Genomic DNA, 23,938 nt, shown 5'->3' on the forward strand with positions numbered 1-23,938 from the left:
TCGGACAGCACGCTGGAAGGGGGGCAGGACAGCACTTCCAGGGCGTACTGCGCCAGCTCGCTCCAGATCTCCATGCGCTTGACCCAATACTCCATGGGATCAACAGGGGCATCGCTGTCAAGCCCGCTGTAGGACCCCATGTAGTCAGCCACCATGCGGGTCAGGCGCTGGCTGTGACCGGAGGAGGATGCTGCTGCATGCATCTCCTCTCTAGTCACTGCTGCCGGAGCCTCTACAGTCCTGTAGAGCTCGTGGCTGAGAGACAGCAGGTCTGTGGGGCGCTTGCTGCTGCTGGATGCAGGCACCTGCTGCTGCCTCTGTGCTGGCTGCTGGACAGTGGGGGTGGAAGGCTGGGGGAAGGCTTCCTCCAAGCGCTCAACAAGGGCCTGCTGCAAGCTCCTTATTTGTTGCGCTGGGTCTCCTCCTGCAGGCGGCAGGAACTGGCTCAACTTCCCCTTGAGGCGTGGGTCCAACATCATGCTGATCCAGATGTCCTCCCTCTGCTTCATCTGGATCACCCTGGGGTCCCTGCGCAGGCACGTCAGCATGTGCGCTGCCATTGGGAAGAGGCGGGCCACGTCTGCTGGCACATCGACGTCAGTGCTGTCCTCCTCATCCTCCTCCTCTGCTGCCTCATCCTCTCTCCACCCCCGCACCAACTCAGCTGCACTGCGCTGATCCCCCTCATCAGCAGCCAGGTCAGGGACCTCCACCAAGTCCTCCTCCTCCTCCCCCTCAGAGGTGGACTGTGCAGCTGCTTGCCGCTCCTGCTGGTCCAAGGCTGCCGCTCCCTGTGCCAGCAAAGCATCGAGTGCCCTGTTCAGCAGAGAAACCAGGGGCACCCACTCGCAGACCATAGCATGGTCCCTGCTCACCATGTTTGTGGCCTGCAGGAAGGGAGCCAGCACTAAGCACACCTGCTGCATGTGCCTCCAGTCATCATCGGGGACGATGGACGGGATGTTGCTGGTCTTGTCCCTTCTCTGAGCTGCGGAAACAGTGGCCAGGGCAAGGTAGTGGTTGACAGCGTGCTTCTGTTCAACCAGACGCTCCAACATCGCCAGGGTGGAGTTCCAGCGAGTCGGAACGTCAATGATCAGCCGATGGCGTGGCAGATCCAGCTCCTTTTGCACGTCTTCCAGGCTCGCACAGGCTGCAGCCGAGCGCCGGAAGTGACGCACAACGTTCCTTGCCGTTTCCAGCAGCTCGTCCATCCCCTGGTAGGTGCGCAGGAACTTCTGCACCACCAGGTTCAGCACGTGGGCAAGACAGGGGATGTGGGTCAGGTTTCCCCTGTCTATGGCAGCAACCAGATTGGCCCCATTGTCGGACACCACCTCTCCGACTCTGAGGCCTCTGGGGGTCAGCCAAATCCGCTCCTGCTCCTGGAGTTTGGCCAACACGTGGGCTGCCGTCAGCTTGGTCTTGCCAAGGCTGACCAAGTGCAGCAGCGCTTGGCAGTGGCGGGCCTTCACACTGCTGCTGAGGCGGGGGGTTTGGCCAGGTGTGGCGGAGGATGGCAGAGGATCGGAGGAACCCGCTGCAGTTCCCCTGACCCTGCGGGGTGGCACCACCCACTGTGTTGCTGCTGCTGCTGTGCCCGCTGCTGCTCTCCCATCCTCACCCCCTTCCACCAAGCTGACCCAGTGGACAGTGAAGGACAGGTAGCGGCCTGTCCCGAAGCGGCTGCTCCAGGAGTCCATGGTGACGTGGACCCTTTCACCAACCGCGTGCTCCAGCCCTCGCTCCACATTGGCCATCACAAAGCGGTGCAGTGCAGGAATGGCCTTGCGGGCGAAGAAGTGTCTGCTGGGGAGCTGCCAGTCTGGGGCTGCACAAGCAAGCAGCGCCCGCATGTCGCTCCCCTCCTGCACGAGCGTGTACGGCAGGAGTTGGGAGCACATGGCCCGTGCCAGCAAGCCGTTCAGCTGCCGCACGCGACGGCTGCTGGGAGGCAGAGCCCTAACCACCCCCTGGAAGGACTCGCTCAAAAGGCTCTGGCGTGCCTTTTTGCTGGCACGGGAATCAGCAGACGGAGCAGAGGAGGCCACTGAGGACTGGCTGCCAGAACAGGCCTCAGTGTCGGCGGCAGGAGTTGCAGAGGGGGGAGGAGCAGGGCGTTTCCGCACTCCTGCTGGTGCTGCTGGAGGAGCAGGAGGGCGGGTGGCTGCTGTTGCTGCTGCTGCTGCTGAAGGCTGTGCAGTGATGGGATTGGTGCCACTGCCAGCACCAGATGCCTTCAGCCTCTGGAACTCCTCATGCTGGTGGAAGTGTTTCGCAGAAAGGTGGTTGATCAGCGAGCTGGTGCTGAACTTCAAGGGGTCTGCACCTCTGCTCAACTTCCGCTGACAGTGGTTGCAAGTGGCGTACTTGCTGTACACTGTGGGCATGGTGAAAAACCGCCAGATTGGTGACAAAAACATCCCCCTACGGCATGGAAGCGCTGCTGCCTGTTTCCCTGTGGTGGTTGGGGGGGGGGGGGGGGTCTTGGGTGCGGCTGGTGGTGGTACTGGCTGATGCTGCTGCTGCTGCTGCTGAGCCTGAGACACCAGCAGGCTGTGGGACGCTGCCAATGCTTGCAATGATGCGCCTCCTTGCAAGGCCCACAACCGCATCCTCCTCCTCCTCCTCAGAGCTGCTGAGGACGACATCCTCTGGATGTGTTGGCACCCAGTCTCTGTCTGTCACCGGGTCATCATCATCATGCCCCTCCTGAAACATGTCCTGCTCTGATGATGACCCCCCAAACTCCTCTGCTGATGCATGGATGGGACGCTTGACTGTCGCCACAGTCTTGCTGTCCAATCCCTCCTCCCCCAAAGTGCCCATCAGCATCTCCTCCTCCAAATCGCCAACAACAGCATTCAATTGACTCATCATGCCTGGGGTCAAAAGAGTGCTGAGTGACAGGTCGGCGACTGACGGTGAACTGGCCTCCTCCCCAGGCCCTGCTGGGCGGCTGCTGCGAACAGGGGTGGTGGTGGTGAGGGTGGAGGCCTCGGATGCAGAGCTGATGGCGGGCTGCTCATCCTCCGTCATGAGTTGCACCACAGTGTCTGCATCCTTTTCCTCAATGGGACGTTTCCGACCCGGCTGGAGGAAAATGGGAGCAGGTGCTACACGCTGCTGCTGCTGTGTCTCTGCAGCGTGAGTTGCAGATGCTCCTCCTGGGCGGCGCCCAAGGCGTCCACGGCCAGTGGCTATGGGAGGAATGTTAGCCACTGACGCTGCTGCTGCTGCTGCGGAACTGTGCATGGTGGCGCGCCCGCGGCCGCGGCTTGCCACAATGCTGCTCCCTCTCTTCCTGATTCCCTTGCTGCCCTTCCCCTTGCCCAAACCGCGCTGGCTGCCACTTCCAGACATCTTCAATGTTTTGGGCGTATAGACAAAAGTTTTGTAAAAGGGCGGGTGAAAAGTGGGGTACTTTAATGGAGTGGGTTGGTTGGTGAGGTGACTGAGTGAGTGTCCCCTAGTACAGTAAGTAAGTATTAACAGTCAGGAAGTACAACTAGCAGTTACAATAATCAGTAGTAGTAATCACAAGTAAATTTAGTGTGTGTACACTCAGACAGTGAGTGCACGCACGCAGGAGCTAGTAGCCTATGGACACAGTGACTGAGTGTCCTAGACTCCTAGTACGGTAAGAGTAAGTAAGTAGTAACAGTAAGTAGAACTAACTAATAACAATAATCAATCAGCGATCAGAAGGAAATGGAGTGTGGGTGGTGTGTGTGTACACTCAGACAGTGAGTGCACGCACGCAGGAGCTAGTAGCCTATGGACACAGTGACTGAGTGTCCTAGACTCCTAGTACAGTAAGAGTAAGTAAGTAGTAACAGTAAGTAGAACTAACTAATAACAATAATCAATCAGCGATCAGAAGGAAATGGAGTGTGGGTGGTGTGTGTACACTCAGACAGTGAGTGCACGCACGCAGGAGCTAGTAGCCTATGGACACAGTGACTGGGTGTCCTAGACTCCTAGTACAGTAAGAGTAAGTAAGTAGTAACAGTAAGTAGTAGAACTAACTAATAACAATAATCAATCAGCGATCAGAAGGAAATGGAGTGTGGGTGGTGTGTGTACACTCAGACAGTGAGTGCACGCACGCAGGAGCTAGTAGCCTATGGACACAGTGACTGAGTGTCCTAGACTCCTAGTACAGTAAGTAGTAACAGTAAGTAGTAGAACTAACTAATAACAATAATCAATCAGCGATCAGAAGGAAATGGAGTGTGGGTGGTGTGTGTACACTCAGACAGTGAGTGCACGCACGCAGGAGCTAGTAGCCTATGGACACAGTGACTGAGTGTCCTAGACTCCTAGTACAGTAAGTAGTAACAGTAAGTAGTAGAACTAACTAATAACAATAATCAATCAGCGATCAGAAGGAAATGGAGTGTGGGTGGTGTGTGTACACTCAGACAGTGAGTGCACGCACGCAGGAGCTAGTAGCCTATGGACACAGTGACTGAGTGTCCTAGACTCCTAGTACAGTAAGAGTAAGTAAGTAGTAACAGTAAGTAGAACTAACTAATAACAATAATCAATCAGCGATCAGAAGGAAATGGAGTGTGGGTGGTGTGTGTACACTCAGACAGTGAGTGCACGCACGCAGGAGCTAGTAGCCTATGGACACAGTGACTGGGTGTCCTAGACTCCTAGTACAGTAAGAGTAAGTAAGTAGTAACAGTAAGTAGTAGAACTAACTAATAACAATAATCAATCAGCGATCAGAAGGAAATGGAGTGTGGGTGGTGTGTGTACACTCAGACAGTGAGTGCACGCACGCAGGAGCTAGTAGCCTATGGACACAGTGACTGAGTGTCCTAGACTCCTAGTACAGTAAGTAGTAACAGTAAGTAGTAGAACTAACTAATAACAATAATCAATCAGCGATCAGAAGGAAATGGAGTGTGGGTGGTGTGTGTACACTCAGACAGTGAGTGCACGCACGCAGGAGCTAGTAGCCTATGGACACAGTGACTGAGTGTCCTAGACTCCTAGTACAGTAAGAGTAAGTAAGTAGTAACAGTAAGTAGAACTAACTAATAACAATAATCAATCAGCGATCAGAAGGAAATGGAGTGTGGGTGGTGTGTGTACACTCAGACAGTGAGTGCACGCACGCAGGAGCTAGTAGCCTATGGACACAGTGACTGGGTGTCCTAGACTCCTAGTACAGTAAGAGTAAGTAAGTAGTAACAGTAAGTAGTAGAACTAACTAATAACAATAATCAATCAGCGATCAGAAGGAAATGGAGTGTGGGTGGTGTGTGTACACTCAGACAGTGAGTGCACGCACGCAGGAGCTAGTAGCCTATGGACACAGTGACTGAGTGTCCTAGACTCCTAGTACAGTAAGTAGTAACAGTAAGTAGTAGAACTAACTAATAACAATAATCAATCAGCGATCAGAAGGAAATGGAGTGTGGGTGGTGTGTGTACACTCAGACAGTGAGTGCACGCACGCAGGAGCTAGTAGCCTATGGACACAGTGACTGAGTGTCCTAGACTCCTAGTACAGTAAGAGTAAGTAAGTAGTAACAGTAAGTAGAACTAACTAATAACAATAATCAATCAGCGATCAGAAGGAAATGGAGTGTGGGTGGTGTGTGTACACTCAGACAGTGAGTGCACGCACGCAGGAGCTAGTAGCCTATGGACACAGTGACTGGGTGTCCTAGACTCCTAGTACAGTAAGAGTAAGTAAGTAGTAACAGTAAGTAGTAGAACTAACTAATAACAATAATCAATCAGCGATCAGAAGGAAATGGAGTGTGGGTGGTGTGTGTACACTCAGACAGTGAGTGCACGCACGCAGGAGCTAGTAGCCTATGGACACAGTGACTGAGTGTCCTAGACTCCTAGTACAGTAAGTAGTAACAGTAAGTAGTAGAACTAACTAATAACAATAATCAATCAGCGATCAGAAGGAAATGGAGTGTGGGTGGTGTGTGTACACTCAGACAGTGAGTGCACGCACGCAGGAGCTAGTAGCCTATGGACACAGTGACTGAGTGTCCTAGACTCCTAGTACAGTAAGAGTAAGTAAGTAGTAACAGTAAGTAGAACTAACTAATAACAATAATCAATCAGCGATCAGAAGGAAATGGAGTGTGGGTGTGTGTACACTCAGACAGTGAGTGCACGCACGCAGGAGCTAGTAGCCTATGAACACAGTGACTGAGTGTCCTAGACTCCTAGTACAGTAAGAGTAAGTAGTAACAGTAAGTAGAACTAACTAATTACAATAATCAATCAGCGATCAGAAGGAAATAGAGTGTGTGTTGTGTGTGTACACTCAGACAGTGAGTGCGCACACGCAGGAGCTAGTAGCCTATATGAACAGTGACAGTGAGTGTCCCTACGGGTACAGTAAGAGTAAGTAGTAAGTAAGTACAACTAACAATAATCAATCAGTAATCAGAAGGAAATAGAGTGTGTGTACACACAGACAGTGAGTGAGTGCACACACGCAGGAGCTAGCTAGTAGCCTATAAACAGTGACAGTCAGTGAGTGTCCTACTCCTAGTACAGTATAACTACAATACTATTAGTAAAGGACAGCAGAAATACTGGTATAGATGATGAGAGAAATAAACAGAGGACAGCTGCCCACAGAGGCAAGGCCCCCCTGAGGCCTAAACCTGTAAGCTTGCAGCAGCTGCCTGTCTCTAATGTAACACACAAGCTACTAACTAAAATACAATGTCTATCTAAATAACAACAATACAGGTGTATATGGCAGGTGTAGGTGAGCAAAAACGCTAGGTAAATGAACACAATAGAGCACTTGCTAAGCCAAAGCACAAAGGAGCAGATCTCTCTCTGTACAAGTCTCAGGCAAGCATGGAAAACCCGAACATGGCGGCCGCTATTTATAGGGTAGGGGCTGGCCAGGGTCCCCCTCTGTGATTGGCTGCCGTCAGAGGGCCTGGGAGCCCTCTGATTGGCTCTAAGCACATCAATCTGGGCTATGACGCTATTCGAGCTCGGTACCGAGCTCGAATAGCGCCGGTTTGCTCGAATAGCTCGAATAGTGAATGGGCTATTCGAGTGTTCTCGAATAGCCCATTCGAATAGCTACAGCTATTCGGAGCTCGAATACCGAGCTCGAATAGCTGAAAAAGAGCTCGAATATTCGAGCTACTCGAATATTCGAGCTCTGCTGAGCACCACTACAAGTGTACTTTAAACTTTACCCCATCCTTGATATTGTCATATTTCTTATTTTCAAAAGTTAAAGGACCACTATCGCGAAAAACTGTAAAATTTAAAATGCAGTAGCAATAAAAGGTATGTAAACCCTTTGGAATTATATGCATTTCTGAACACATCTGTCACAAAATGTGATCTGATCTTCATCTAAGTCACAACAATAGACAATCACAGTCTGCTTAAACTAATACTACACAAATAATTCAATGTTTCCCTGTTTTTATTGAATGCACCATGTAAACATTCACAGTCCAGGTGAAAAAGGTATGAGAACCTCTAGACTAATGACTAAAGAGCTAATTGGAGTGAGGTGATAGCCAACTGGAGTCCAATCAATGAGATGAGATTGGAGGTGTTGGTTACAGCTGTCCTGACCTATAAAAAAAAAAAAAAAAAAAACACCAGTTTTGGGTCTGCTTTTCCCAAGAAGCATTGCCTGATGTGGATGATGCCTCCCACAAAAGAGCTCTCAGAAGACTTACGATTTAGAATTGTTGACTTGCATAAAGCTGGAAAGAGTTATAAAAGGATCTCTAAAAGCCTTGCTGTTCATCAGTCCATGATAAGAAAAATTAACTATAAATGGAGAAAGTTCAGCACTGCTGCTACTCTTCCTGTAAAGAAGACTGCAAGAGCACAGCGCAGAATGCTCAATGAGGTGAAGGAGAATCCTAGAGTGCCAGTAACAAAAGTCTCTGGTATATGCTAACATCCCTGTTAGGGAATTTATGATACATAAAACACTAAACAAGAATGGAGTTCATGGGAGGAGGTTTTGTTTAGTTTCAAAAGCATTTAGTGAATGGAAGTTGCTCTGTCCAACTGCCTAAAAAAAAAATGTGCAGCGAGCAGAGAGGCGGGCCAGTATCACTGTATAAATCCTTTTCAGAAAAATGCCTTTATACAGAATAAAAGCTTTGCTGAAAATCCCCCATGAGGAGATAGGCTAGTCCAAAACCTGTCGGTTCTGTTTGATTTCTACTACCTACTGTAAGAGACAACATAAGAGAAAAGCAATTTATGGCTAATTTTACTCTGGAAGAAACATACATCTTATTTGTAGCACCCCCTGTCGCTCCCCCACCTACCTGCATGCTGTGAGAGACACAGTCTCTAGAATTAAAAGATTGAAAGGCAAATATATATTGATATCTCATGTGTGCACAGTCTTAGCATCCCGAGTCTGATCAGAGACCAATCAGTATGGCATCTGATCATGTGACCATTCCAGCCAAGGTGATCCGAGGGAACCTTTAGTTTCGGAAACTAACTTTGCCTGGTTATTTATTGTTACAGATCAATAAGGTAGAAGTTCTACAAACTATGTAGAAATCAGCTTCAGCTAACTTCCTCAAAAGATAGATGAAAAAATCCCTCCATGCAAATCTCGTGGATGTCCCATTTTCTATCATGCCTGGTACATACCATGCAATTTCCCGTCAGATAGGTGGTCGAATAATTTTCAACAAGTCCGATCTGATTTCCTGTTCAATTTTCTGATCAATTTTTTCTGATCAATTTTCCAATCACTTCTATACAAAATCAATCAGAAAAACGATATGAAATCAGATCAAACCTGTTGGAAATGATCTATTCGACCATCTGACGGAAAATTGCATGGTATGTACCAGGCATAACAAATCTCTTTACTTCCACACAATTATTTTTTGTTGTTGTATTAGTGTGACAAATTCGCTATTCGCCTGAAGGCTTTCCCAGAGTTTCCCTTAAAGGATATACCCAGGCAAAATCAAAAATCCACTTACCTGGGGCTTCCTCCAGCCCCTCGCAGCCGTCCTGTGCCCTCGTCGCAGCCCCGATGGCTCCCGGTCTTCTCCGCTGCAGAAGCCGACCTTGCCAGGTCGGCTTCTGGGTCAGCTCCCCATGCGCTCCACGGCTGACATCATCAGCGCTGCACTGCGCAGGTGCTGCGCAGACCTGGCAAGGTCAGCTTCTGCAGCGGAGAAGACCGGGAGCAGCGGCAAGGGCACAGGACGGCTGCAGGGCGCTGGAGGAAGCCACAGGTAAGTGGATTTTTGTTTTTCATTTTGCCTGGACGTATCCTTTAAAGCAAGTATGTCAAACTCCGATACAAAGCAGGAAATTGAACACTGGGACCAAGTCATGGGCCAACCCCAATGTCTAGTGGCCACCTCCCTCCCTTATAAAAAGTTCCCTGGTGTCTACTGCCCCCCCCCCCCCCACACACACACACACACACCCTCCTCTATACAGTTCCCTGGTGTCTAGGGGCTCCCACCGTCCCCTATAATACAGTTCTAGTGTTTAGTGCTTGATGGGCAAATCCTTTCCTGGATTTATTGAGACTTTATAAACATACTGTCACCCCAAACCCGAGAATAGATGATCTGACAATTTTTATCTGCATGCAGGTGAGATCTGGATGTGGCTAATGTAAGTCAATGGGACCGCATATATCTGCGTTAAACGCGGAAATTCACGTTGGGAACATGGATTTACCCAGCAAACACGTGACTTGTTGCTGGGCCATTTTCCCACCGCAACACATTTTCGCATAAAAACACTTATGTGGAAGGCCTATCCGCATTAAAAATGGATGCGGATTTCCGCACGCGATTCGAATGCGTGGTAATGGAAATAGGCCCTTAGTTATTTAACCAAGAAGTTTGAGTAATCAGCTGTCAGTTAATTGACCAACAGCTCCCAGATTTAAATAACCCTCTGCAACTTGTTTGTAAAGCTACCTACAGACACTAAACTCCGCTAAAGCATGGTACACACTTTCAATTATGATTGGCCAATCATGGCTAATTCACACTACAAGAGCTTTTCTGAGCACTTTATGATTTGAAAAACTCTTGTTAATGTTATCCTATGTATGTGTGTGTTCATGGAGCGATGTGGTTCAGTAAAAATCCACCATAGCATTGCATTAGCATTTAAAAAGCTCTTGTAGTGTGAATCAGCCCTCACTGACCAATTTTACCAGCTCCACGTAGTATGAAGTTCAACACATAAAACCCTTAAAATTGGTCAGTAATTGGCCAATCATGATTAAAAGTGTGTAGCAGACTTAAGGTGGCTAATAAAGCCTTGTATGAAAATCCATCTATTGCGTGTACAGCAGCAGGCCAACTTCGATTAAGATACGGTATGCTGTATCCTTAGCAAACCCTGTTGCCCAAGCTACCACCCAACACATTGTTCTCTCCCTCTGTCATGCACTGCTCATCGCTACAAATGTGTCGCTAGCCTGCAGACTAGTGACAAGTTTATATAGACCTCAGTCGTGAACTATGATTGAAGGGGTGTACTTAGCTTAATGCTGTCAATTCAATCCCTGCAAATTCCAGGTCTTGCTGCACCCCAATTTGTCAAATTGTCTACTCCTTATCACTACCCAACAAGAAGGGAGAGCTCACACTGACATCTGCAGAAACACAAGTATTTTTTTTTTAATTCCATATTAATGAGACAATATACAGGAAAGAAATGTTGCAGCAGTGTAGCAATCCCTGAAATCACAGATCTACAGCTTCTAATAATCTAGTCATACCCATTACCCAGAGTCTATCTGAAAACGCCCACTGAGAGCCTTCTGTCATGCCACTCCTACCAAGAATGTAACTAGAAACCACTGGGACCCCCTGCGAAACCTTGGGTGGGCCCCTGAGCCCACCCCCTTCCAATCCCCCCTCCCCTTCCAAACCCCCCACCCCAAAACAGAAATCAGACAAGCACCCCCACAAAACAGAAATCATGCAGGTACCCCCACAAAACAGTAATCAGCATCACCAACTGTCCCCTCCCTCAAAAACATAAATCAGGCAGCCAGACAGGAATATATTTATATAAAATTGACCTTACTTACAACACCCCCGTCTCTGCAGCCCCAGCCTCCCCAGTCCTGTCCCCAGTGTCTCTAATCTCAGGCTCAGACACAGCCGCAGGCACCCTGTGTCACAAGCCTGCACAGTGCAAACAGCCACAAGCAGTCTGCGTCTCACAAATAGCAATGGAATCGTCTTCTTCTAAGCCTGCACTGCAACAGAAAGAGTTGCGGGAGGAGGGATTACGTCGCAGACTCGCATCTGTCCTGTGTGCTAGAGGGGGCAGCGACTGCGAGGTAGGGAAGCGTCCAAGCCACCAATCCAGGAGGTGATAAAAGTATGCCTCCCAGGTCCTAGTGTCCGTCGCCGCTCGCAATGGCGGGCGGCGAGCCCCCTCTCGGGCCTGGAACCCACTAGAAAGCGCTATCGCAATCACTAGCGTTTTGTGATAGCGATTTGCAAGCGATTTTGGGAGCGATTTCCCTGTTCCTATACAGTTCATTAGAATGGAAATGCTCCCAAAATGCTGAAGGTCCTGCGATTGTGATTTCCTTAATCGCACTCGCTCTAGTCTAGTGGAAACTGTCCCATCCATTTACATTGGGAGAGCGTTAAGGGAAATCCAGCCCTCAGATAGGTTCAGGCTTCTCCTCTCCAGACTCCTCTCAGGCATCTCTTCCGGGCCCCCCTGCGCCTGCATTCCTTGCAGACTCGATAGCTGTGCCACTAACTCCTACATTATGAAACTCCTTACCCCACCAGACTGAACACTGATGATCAAAGAGATGCAAAGTTTATGCAAATAGATGCACCTTCAAAATAGACCAATCACTTTAAAGCTGGGTTTAAATTGATTGGTCCATTTTCAAACTGCATATATTTGCACATGAATTTGCATCAACTCAGAGGCCTGGAACCCACTGAAATCAGCAAACGCAAAACGCAACCGCTAGCGTTTTGTCTGAGCGGTTTGCAAGCGGATTCATGCGCGTTTTTGGTCGTGTTTTGCAACATTGTATTTTTTTGCCCAGCGGGTGCGTAGCGTTTTGCTTTTTGCGTTTTTATCCTGATTGGTCCTGTGAATTTTTTCATTTTGTTACAGTGTGCTGAACCGCAAAACGCTAGCAAAACCTCTCAGTTTAGGTTTTGCTGAGCGTTTCCGCTAGCGTTTCAATACTTTACATTGAAGCGCTAACGCTCCCAAAATGCTGCACGTCCTGCGTTTGCGTTTCTGAGAAACGCAAACGCTCCTGTGGAAGTTGCCCCATCCATTAACATTAGCCCAGCGTTTTGGCAAACTGCTAGCGTATCGCAGTGCTGCCAAAACGCTGCCAAAAGCGCTCCTGTGGGTTCCAGCCCAGAAAGTTTTGCATCTCATTGATCAACCCTACTGAAAACCCACCTGTTCAGTTTGGCATTTGCAAAAAATATTAATTTTACTGTGTTAATACTTCATCCTAATGCCAATGACTGAATCTCAGGCTTTGTTATCATAAATCGCCAGCGCGTTGAGCGATTTATTGAGAGTTTCTTTTCTTCGCTTTTCCCTGCGCTTTGCTCTTAGAAAAGCACTTTTCTAAGCGCATTTGCAGATCGTTTTTTTTTTCACTTCCTGATGTCAGAAAGTGAACTCTTTCACCCGGACATGAATAAATACAATGGGCTCTATTCTCAAAGGGCTCGTTTCCACCATAGCGAATCCGCATGCGGCGACGAGATGCGCATTCGCTTGTTACACTGAAGTGGCCGGGGCTGTTTCCACATGTGTGGCAGCGATTTGGCAGCGGGCCAAATCTGCACGACGGGACCCACCGAATTCGCCTGCATCGGGAATCCGTGCGAATCGCCGCTAATGTATTTAATAGTAAAAACGCATGCGTTTGTTACATGCGTTTTTACCCGCGATTTCGCGTGCGATTTCGCACCTTTTTCAATGTTATTTTGCCCTGGCAGTGTCATGGTTAATTTCGCATGGCACCCTGCCATGCGAAATCGCACGCGAAATCGCGGGTAAAAACGCATGCGGAAACGCATCCGCATGCGTTCTTACAAGCGTCGGGATGCCGGCGAAATCGCGTCGCAACAGTGGAAACGGGCCCAAAGACTTCCCGCATGCGGTAAAGTACATGCGGGAAGTTTGCGACCAAAACACCGTCAAGTTGACATTCTCAAAATGTTCCGCATGTTTTTTCCGCATGCGGAAAAAGTGTAGTAAAAGTGCGGGATTCATGCGGAAAAATTTCCGCAAAAGTCGGTATTTTCCGCAATAAAAAATCAATTCTCAAAACTGTTCAGGCGCATCATTTCGTCGTTATTTACCGATTTTTTTTATCACCTACAAGTAGTAGGTGATATATTTCGCATCCCATTGACATTAATGAAGTCTGGAGGCTTAACCTCCTTGGCGGTAACCCCGTGTGTGACACGGGGTAAGCCGCCGGAGGGTGCCGCTCAGGCCCTGCTGGGCCGATTTACATAATTTTTTTTTTGCTGGACGCAGCTAGCACTTTGCTAGCTGCGCCAGCACCCCGATTGCCGCCGCCCGATCGCCGCTATCCGGTGCGGCGCGCGCCCCCCCCCCAGACCCCGAGCGCTGCCTGGCCAATCAGTGCCAGGCAGCGCCGAGGGGTGGATCGGGTCTCCCAATGACGTCCCGACGTCGGTGACGTCATCCCGCCCCGTCGCCATGGCGACGGGGGAAGCCCTCCAGGAAATCCCGTTCTTTGAACGGGATTTCCTGATCGGTGATCGCCGAAGGCGATCGAAGCGGGCGGGGGGATGCCGCTGAGCAGCGGCTATCGTGTAGCGAGCCCTCGGCTCGCTACATGATTAAATTTAAAAAAAAAACTGCTGCGCTTCCCCCTGGCGGTATTTTTCATACCGCCAAGGGGGTTAAGGGCTGTGCTTGCTGGACTTTAATTTTTTTTTTCTTTAAACACTTTTTCATGCGACCTTTTCACCGCATGATTCCCGCATGAATAATGGCTGTTTCCGCATCTTTTTTCCCGCATGCGGAAAATATTAGTGAATTTGGAAAAAATGCGGAGTTTACCGCTGGCGGAAATTTAGCGGTAAAATTTTGCGGTGTTTTTGCCTCTTAGTGAATAGAGCCCAATGTATTTATTCATGAAAGTGCTGGGGAAAATCGCTATACAAAGCGCTTTATACCTTCCATTGAGCAAAAACGCTCACCAAATGGTACAGGCAGCGCTTTGCTAAGCGGAATTAAACCTCTCAGATGAGAACTCTCTCATAGGGAATCATCGCACAAGTGCTTTCAGGGTGATTTTTAAAATCGCCGGCATTTAAAAAAACCAAAACAAAAACGCCCTAGGTTTGAACAAGCCCTGAGAGTGCCTAAGAGCTTTGAGTCCTATGGGAGAAAAGCGCTATAGAAATATTATCAGGCATAGCTTAGGCCTCTTTCAGACGTGAGGCTGGACTTCATGCTTGCCAAGCAGTTCAGCCTCCCATCTGCCGCTTGCCAGTGCTACATTTTATAAATACAGCGGTTAAACACAATGGTGCAACAGTTGTAACACCACGCGTGTCAAGTGGCAGAGGAGCGTAACTAGTTGAGTCTGAGTATGGCTGCGCTCAGATCTGACTCCATGGGGGGGGCTGCCTGTACAAAACCTGCACTGAGCATTAACAAGCGCCCAGCAGGTGCAGGAGAGCAGCTGACAGGCGGTGAACTTGCCTATGTGAAAAGAGCCTAACACAAAAACGTATGCAACTAAAAAAAAAAGGCAGTACATACTTGATCCCATTGAAATACATTGGGCTCTATTCACAAAACCATGTGCGGTAACTCTTTTGGGTGAAAAATTACCTCCAGTAATAATTCACTAAAAATAGTGAAAATAGTGAGTATTCACTAAACATTTACCAAGTGTGATAAATGTTTGATAAAAGTGCGGTAAAACAGGTGATAAACAGGTGATAAAACTGTCAGTAATATGTATGGAAATAAAGCTTTTTTGACCACTGTAGGGCAGCCCATATACTTGCCACCCATTACACAGAGACGACCCAGGAAAGCCTGTCACATTTAAAGTGGGACCTCAACTCTTGCACTGGACAGAATGAAAACATATAGAAATGCACCCCGTATGTATATAATTTAGCCTGTCTAATTCCCCCTCATCTGTGAATAATCACAACTGTAATTTGAGCGCTCAGCTGTGCCAGCTGGCTGCCTCAGCAGAGCAGCTAATGTGTAAACACAGGATGTTAACCCTATGTCTGCTTCCATGAAAGCAGGAAATACATACACTGGAGATTTGTTGCTGGATTTGTATCAGCTGTAACAAAGAAATGTTTTTCTTTAAAAGTTAGTATGCTGTTGCTTATCTTTTAGAGCAGAGAGGAATTTCCTCCTCGGCATCTATTAAATCATCTAAAAGACTGTACGAGGTCTGGAAGTGCGCCTTGAGATTAGACACACTCGTCTTTTCTGCCTTCTGTGTAAAATTGACATAAACTCGAGCAAAGAAAGCTCAAAAGGCTCCATCCTAAAGGCCAAAAGCAGAGAAGTGATAATTATCACCTACCATTTCTAGGTGATAAAACAAATCCTTAATTAACACCAACTTTTCAATTGAGAATCTCAAATTGGAGATACATTTTGAGGTAATTACCACACTTTTACCGCATGAGGTAATTTAGGGAGAAAAAAAAAATTGTGAATTTGAAAATGGATATATTTTGGTCGCCGTTTATCACTACCTAATTTAACTCATGCGGTAACTCATTGAGAATAGAGCCCATTGAGTGCAATTCGTATGTGATATGCATACGAATCGCGATTGGTTTCTGAAATCATAGTGGTCCCATAGGAGTACAGTGTGCGCATGGCTGACCGTGATTTCATACTGTGTGAAAATGCAGGCTCTAGTTTAGGAAACCTCATAGGAAAATTCTGCTAACATAATTAGGTGGATGGCTATTGGCACCCTCTCAAACTGCGAGGTTTCAGACAGTTTGTAGAAAACTACGCCCACACTATTCAGCCAATTGTAACTCTTTGTGCTGTGATATGAGAACTGTTCCCTATTAGGTTTCCTGCTGGGTCCCCTAAACTAGACTAGTGCACCAAAAAGTGCATTGTATAAAATGAAATTCTGACCTCAAAGCTGGGGTTGTCCAAACCACTGATGTCCTTCTCCATGCTGCTGCCAGAAGCTCATACAGGAGATGACTTCCTCTGCTGCCTGGAGCCCACACAGGAGATGGCTTCCTCTGCTGCCTGGAGCCCACACAGGAGATGGCTTCCTCTGCAGCCTGGAGCTTCTACAGGAGAGGACTTCTTCTGCTGCCTGGAGCCCACACAAGAGATGGCTTCCACTGCTGCCTGGAGCTCATACAGGAGACAACTTCTTCTGCTGGCTGCACTGATGGTCAACTCCACCGTTCCAGGTGATCTCAGCAGGTACTGGCTTCCTCCTAGATAAATCCCTTGTGTGCACAGCCCATATCCCAGCCAAGTTGTGTGTCTGCCTCATCCAGGTCAATGAGTAATAGAGCAGTTATTGGCAAGCATTGCATAAGGAACTTGCAGGGCACGGTGAACTTTCCCATTTGTGGAATTTGTCTCACTTGAATCTCAAGACATCATCATCATCACACGGATGATTATATCAGATCCTTCTCCCTGTATGTGACTGGAATGTGTTATGAATGGAGTTTTATTTCCATACAATACTTGATTCATGTCTGTTCCACTGCATGGTCCTCTGCTATTCTCTTTAGCTGAAACACTGAGACAATGCTAGGGATGATCTGAAAATTGAAAAGGTCTGAAAGTCCACATTGCAAGCCCAGACAGCTATATAGTTAAAAAAATAAATAAATGCAAGAATGGTGTATTCACAATGCACAAAATTTTGTGTATTACAAATTAAGATCTACTAGTTAAAGGGCCAATTGAAAAATGGACCCTTGACCTCAGCCACAACCCTCCCCTAACACATGCACAGCCGTGAACCACACGTCCCTGCTGCAAAGCACGAATGCTCGCACCCACCTGGCCCCCTACGCCCGTCCTCCTCTGCCCTCTGAAGCTTGTCCACGTGCCGCGCATGCCCGCCAGGCGGAGTGCAGGGACACAGCGACATGGCTATTATTATATAGGATTCAACACATATATGCGATCAAACATGGGTTTTAAAGCTAATGGAAAGTGAAAAAAAAGAAGGAAGGCTCTGGGTCCTATGCAGTGTTCCCCAACCCTGTCCTCAAGGCCCACCAACAGTGCATGTTTTGTGGAAATCCATACAGGTAGATAATCAGCTCTGCTGAGACACTAATTACCTCACCTGTGGTTGTTTGTGGTTTTCTGCAAAACATGTACTGCTGGTGGGCCTTGAGGACAGGGTTGGGAAACTCTGCAAGAGCATTCCTGGTACTCTCATGGTCCCCTCATTCCCCGTACAAGAGATCTCGCCACCGGGAGACTTGGGTGCAGGATACAGCTGGTATATGGCTTATCCTGCTGCTGCACAAGCCCCGGCAGCGTTAATTACTATTCTCCCCTCCAGGTCCACGTGACGGTGCCGAAGTTACTCACTGTGCACCGCGATAGCTGTAATTCCTTATACGGTCTATGGTGGCACCGGCTGCTCCCAAATCTCCTGCTCTGTTACTACAGAGCTCGTCTCGTTCCAGCTCTGGCTCTCCGTTTGAATTCCCCTGCCGCTGGAGCCTTCGGAAGTCTTCGGGTGCCCGTGTGCTCCTGAAGACAGGCGGCTCTGTACTGTGCATGCGTGAGCGCGCAATAGAGGTGAGGGAAGTGGCACCGTGCATCTAAGGAGGGGGCGACATGGAGTGCGAGGAGGGGGACATTTGGGGAGGGGAGCCACCTCTTGCCACCCTCTAATTGTTTCCGCCCTGAAGAATATAATTCATGTTGCTTCATGGAAGAACCGATAACTTGATTGTTATTTATCACACTAAAATGATCCATGTATTGTTTTTATGGCCACAAATTAGGCTTTCTTTGGTTGATACTTTTTGCTAAGAATGATTTTATTTTATATGCATTTTAAAGGGAATAATAAGGAAAAAAACATTATTCCACAGCTTCCAGCCATTATCATTTTAAAATAAAATGTGCTTCAATACATAAAACCCACACGTTTTATTTGCCCATTTTTCCCGGTTATTACAACTTTTAAATTGTGTCCCTAGTACAATGAATGGTGATAATACTTTATCTGGATATAAAGATGTATTTTTCCATTTAGTGATTTTTAATACTATATCACTAATTACAAGACATTATTTGCAAAATTAACAGTAATATACCCTCATGACATACATATTAAAAAAAAAAGTCCCTGAGGTAACTATTTATGTAGTAGTGTTTTATTTTGGTAACTGTGGAGCAGGGGTGGAATTGGTTAAAAATAATAATAAAAAAAAAATCTATGTAAGTGTAAACTGGTGTATTTTTACTTTTGGCCACAAGATGGTGCTACACTAACTGTTTTATAAATAGAAACACTGAAGCATGGATTTTTTTTTGAATGAGAGCCTGTGTCTCTCTGCTGCAGGCTCTGATTCATCACAGGTACGGCAATCGGGTTTGGGAACAGCTGTGCCCATACCCCGATCATAGAAGGATGGGATTGCGACAGCAAGGCAAACAGGAATGGCGTGGGGATCACAAACAGCGGCGGTAACTAAACAATAGGCATAACTACACCTCTGATCCACGAGTGAAGTATACAGGGGATATGCGTAACAAAGATCCTGAAGTGGTTAATACTTTCTTCCAATTGTGATTAAATAGGTAGTCAATAAGGATGAGAAAGCACATTTTTGCAAGAAGCTCTTATCTGAGAAGTTAGCCATGGCAGTGAACTTACCAGCACTTCACGCTGTGCTCCAGCCTCCTGACACTTCCTGCGGAAGTACTAGCTGTGAGACTGGGAGCAGCGGGAGGGTGGAGCGACGCAGCAGGAGGCGGACCTCTAGTTAAGTTAGCGCTCCCTGCTGTGGCCCCCTTCTCACGCTTATTGCCTCGCTTCTTCTAAGGCGAGTTGTGAAAACACTCATAACGCTTGAATAAAATCTGCCCCACTATCTATTCCTTCAGCTTTATGCACATAGTGAAGTAATCCCTGGATGTGCCCAGTTTGTAAAACATGGAGGGTAAGGGGGCACATACACTAACTCAATTTACTGCTGATAGACAGCAGATTCGATTACTGTGATCGAATCTGCTGGGAAGTCGATAACGCAAATGCGGACCGAAAGACCAATTTCCATCCGAAATCGATCGATTCCGTTGATCTGTATAGTTGGAAAATTTTGCTCCATCACCAGCGGGTCCGGAGCGCGTCATTAGCGGCGATTGATTTGGCTACAACCGACACAGCAATAATCTCACCTGTTCCGCCGTGCGGGACCCGGAGTCTGTGCTGTCCCTTTCTCCGGCTAGTCGCCTTCTGCATCTTCACTTCAGGTCCCGTCCTGTGGCCAGCGGAAGTTAAAGCAGTAGAGGGCACTCTACTGTTTGAACTTCCCCTACTCACAGGACGGGACAGGAAGTTAAGAGAAGATGGAGAAGGCCAGCCGGAGAAAGGGACACCACAGACCCGGGAACTCGCGCCGTCAGAACTGGTAATGTATTGCTGCTGGTGGGGGGAGCAGAAAGACCGGAGACAGGTGGCAGCGGCAGCTCCACAGATTGTGAATCGATTTCATGCTGAAATTGATTAAAAATCTGTGTGCAGTGTATGGGCAGCCATTAGATCCCTCTCTGATCAGATTTGATCTATTAATAGAAGAAGCAATGTTTTGTGAACACTTGAGTATCTTCTCCAGGCATGATGTTATACTATGTGATGCCTAAGGAAGGGATTGGAGTGTTCTTGAAAACTTCTGAAGCACAAATATAGTTAGTTGAAAAAAGTATCGCCAACAATTCTTTTTCATTTTCCCACATGGGAATACAGATGGTATTCCCTAACAGTTACCTGGCAGCCCTGCTGAGCTCTTTGGCTGCAGTAGTGTCTGAATAACTTCAGAAACAAGCATGCAGCTAATCTTGTCAAATCTGACAATAATGTCAGAAACACCTGATCTGCTACATGCTTGTTCCGGGTTTGTTGCTAAAAGTATTAGGGCTTGTTTCCACAGTTGCGTGGATGAGTTTCCGCATGCGTTTTTACCCGCGATTTCGCATGCGATTTCGCATGGCAGGGTGCCATGCGAAATTAACCATGACACTGCCAGGGCTAAATAAAATTGAAAAAGGTGCGAAATCGCACGCGAAATCGCGGGTAAAAACGCATGTAACAAACGCATGCGTTTTTACTATTAAATACATTAGCGGCGATTCGCACGGATTCCCGACGCAGGCGAAATCGTTGGCTCTTTTGTGCGTTTTTTTCACGCTGAAAAAAACGCACCTCAACAACGCTACAGTGGAAACAGGCCCATCCACTTGCATTACATGTGCGGATCTGCATGCGTTGGACGCATGCAGATTCGCGATAGTGGGAACGAGCCCTTAGAGGTAGAGGATCAGCAGGACTGCCAGGCAACTGGTATTGCTTAAAAGCAAATAAATATGGCAGCCTCCATAGCCCTCTTACTGCAGTTGTCCTTTAACCTCCTCAGCGGTAACCCCGTGCTGGACACGGGGTAAGCTGCGCAGGAGGATTTCTCAGGCCCCGCTGGGCCAATCTGCATAATTTTTTTTTATACACGCAGCTAGCACTTTGCTAGCTGCGTGTTACTCACGATCGCCGCCTCCCCACGCCAATTCGCCGCTACCCGCCGCATCAGACGGTGCCCCCCCCCCCCCCCCCCGAGACCCGTGCGCTGCCTGGCCAATCAGTGCCAGGCAGCGCTGAGGGGTGGATCGGGACTCCCTCTGACGTCATCGCGTGCGTCCCCATGGCGACGGGGGAAGCCCTCATGGAAATCCCGTTCAGAATGGGATTTCCGGATGGGCATACACGCCGGCAGCGATCGCCGCATACGGGGGGGGACGCCGCAGGGAGGGGGGGGAAGCATGTAGCTAGCGCTAGGCTAGCTACATGCTTAAGAAAAAAAAAAGTTAAAAAAACCCTCCCGCAACCGCAAGGCCGCGGGCATCATACCGCCAGGGAGGTTAAAGCGAGTATTAAAATAAAAAAAAAAACAGATACCAAAGGAAAGGCTCTGGTTCCTATAGAGCCTCCCGTTCTCCTGCCGGTGACCTCCTTCCCCACAGTCTCCTCAGTTTGAATCTCCCGCCGCGGGAGACTTGAACATTCTTCAGATGCACTTGGGCTCCCAAAGACCGGTGGCTCTGCCGTCTTTGGAAGCCCGAGTGCTTCCGAAGAATGCCCAAGTCTCCCCAATCCGGAAGAGAGCAGTCCACGACCAATTGGTCATGGACTGCTGACAGGGAAGCCTGTGGGGGAGGACGGAAGCCTGTGGGGGAGGACGGGAAGGCTCTATAGAACCCAGAGCCTTCCTTCTCCTTAGGTGATTATCTGTTTGTTTAGTTGAATATTCGCTTCAGTGTCACTTTAAAAGGAAATAAATATGGCAGCCTCCATATCACTCTCAGCTCGGGTTCACGTTAAAAAAAATAAATAAACCTCCCAAGGCCACTAGAGGGAGATGCAGAGACAAAGCATGCTGTGAAATTACATTATGCATAAAAAAAACCCATTCATTCAGGACAGTAGACCTGTTCAATGTGCGTCATGCAACAGATACGGTATGAGTTTCTCAGTAAAGAGAACCAGCATTCCATTTAACTGGTCTAAATATGAAACCTGACAAGTCGCTGTGCTGAGCACTGAGTATTTTGGCTTGTGGTAGTACTTTTATTATTTACTTCCATTGCTATAGCTAATTATAATTGCTGTATGAGTGTATTTGTTCTTTTTTTTTAAAAAAATGTTTAAAGGGAACCCGAGGTGAGAGTGATATGGAGGCTGCCATATTTATTTCCTTGTAAATAATGCCAACTGCCTGGCAGCCCTGATCTTCTGGAATAAGTAGTGTCTGAGTCAAAACCCTGGAACAAGCATATTGCAATCCAGTAAAACCTGAGTCAGCCAAATCAGAGTACATGATCTGCTGCATGCCTATTCAGGGTCTATGGTTAAAAGTATTAAGCCCCCTCTACACCATACAATTCTACACACGATCAATTTCGATTGGATCAAATTTGATTGGCTCGATTAAATCCGACATGTCCAATCAGGATTTGATCGGTAGTGTGGTCGATTTTGTTTTGATAACTATGCAAAATCGACCACACTACCGATCGAATCCCGATCAGACATGTCGGATTTAAAGGAGAACTGTAGTGAGAGGGATATGGAGGCTGCCATATTGATTTCCTTTTAAGCAATACCAGTTACCTGGCTATTCAGCTAATCCTCAGCCTCTAATGCTTTCAGCCATAGGCCCCGAACAAGCATGCAGCAGATCAGGTGTTTCTGACATTATTGTCAGATCTGAGAAGACTAGCTACATGCTTGTTTCTGGTGTGTGATTCAGACACTACTGCAGCCAAATACACCAGCAGGGCTGCCAGGCAACTGGTATTGTTTTAAAGGAAATAAACATGGCAGTCTCCGTATCCCTCTTACTACAGTTGTCCTTTAATCTATCCAATTAAATTAGATCCAATCGAATTTGATCGATCGCGTGTGGAATTGTATGGTGTAGAGGGGGCTTTAGAGACACAGGATCAGGAGGACTGCCAGGCAACTAGTATTGTTTAGGAAATAAATATGGCAGCCTCTATATCCCTCGTACCTCGGTTTCCCTTTAGTAAGGCTTCTTCTCCTTTCTGTATTTAGCCACTCCCCCTGTGACATGCTGCTGAGGCAAGGTGCCAGGTGCAGTGCTAGTCATGCTGGGAGCTGCTAAGCCTCTCTCCCTCTCTGCAGGACTCTCCTGAAAGGAAAGAGGGGAGGTCCAGGGAGAGACCTTAGCCGACCAGCCAATGCAAGATGATGTGACAGTGCTTAATCAACGAATTCCGCAACTGCCGCGTTTAATTTCCTTGAGAACCGGGCCTGAGGCCTGGAGCCCACTACAAATCGTGAAGCCAAATCGCAATCAGCGATTCACAAGCGATTTATTGAGAGTTTTCTGGCGATTTTGGTAGCGATTTGAAAATGTGTAAGCTTTTTGCCAGTGATTGTGATAGTGATTTGCGATTTGAATACTTATTGCTCCTTTGCTCCTTTTTAAATTATTATAATTTTTTTTACAGTTTGCAGTAATTTAAAATCGCACACAAATGGCTATGTGTTGCGATTCATGACCAATTTGCCAGCACTTCAATACTTTACATTGAAACGCAAACGCTCCCAAAATGCTGCCTGTCCTGCGATTGCGATTTTGTGGAATTTTTTACATTTATTTATATTGGCAGAGCATTTAGGCAAATCGCTAGCAATTTAAAGCGATCCCTAAACGCTCAAAGCCCTCTAGTGGGCTCCAGTCCTCAGAGTATTTGCATTTTGAAAATGATCAGTGCTCTGTATGAGGCTATATAAGAAATTCATAAAATGTTCTTAGAAGGGAACTTGCCTTGAAGAAGGTCTTGTCCAGCCCATTGCAGATCTTCACCTCTTCAGTCATTTTCCAGGCAGCTGACGAGCACACGTCGGGAGGTTAAATAACGCTGATAATCATCCTCCTCTAAACATCACGCTCCATGGTACAGTGTGAACTGGGACGATTCTCTCCTCGCTGGGGAACTTATGGAGACGGGGGCTGAGGCTCATGTGAGCAGAATTATCCCAACCTGATTGTAATTTGCTGAGAAAAGCCTCTTCTGAGTAATAAGCGGAGGCTACACACTCCTTCCAGCCCAAACACAGAGTGTTACAGGGAGCTGACATTCATTATGTTTTGTGATTAGGAGAAGTAGTCCTGTC

The 23,938-nt window shown here is 47.6% G+C and overlaps 1 protein-coding gene across 4 annotated transcripts in view; it reads right to left on the reverse strand.

Moving 5' to 3' along the window:
• Positions 1–23,721, reverse strand: part of LOC137561702 (solute carrier family 23 member 1-like) — a 101,640-nt gene extending 77,919 nt beyond the window's left edge. For 3 of the 4 annotated variants that reach the window (XR_011030088.1, XM_068273046.1, XM_068273045.1), the window contains exon 1: positions 23,589–23,721. Coding sequence is in view for 3 of the 4 variants with exons in the window: in XM_068273046.1 (XP_068129147.1) it covers positions 23,589–23,639 (51 nt within the window). In the remaining variant the exon portion in view is untranslated. Of the gene's footprint in view, positions 1–16,161; positions 16,685–23,588 lie in introns of those variants that run through there. The other variant, XM_068273047.1, reaches the window with a different exon arrangement.
• Positions 23,722–23,938: the final 217 nt, after the last annotated feature.

The sequence above is a fragment of the Hyperolius riggenbachi genome, chromosome 3 (assembly GCF_040937935.1).
Source record: "Hyperolius riggenbachi isolate aHypRig1 chromosome 3, aHypRig1.pri, whole genome shotgun sequence".
Lineage (NCBI taxonomy): Eukaryota > Metazoa > Chordata > Amphibia > Anura > Hyperoliidae > Hyperolius > Hyperolius riggenbachi.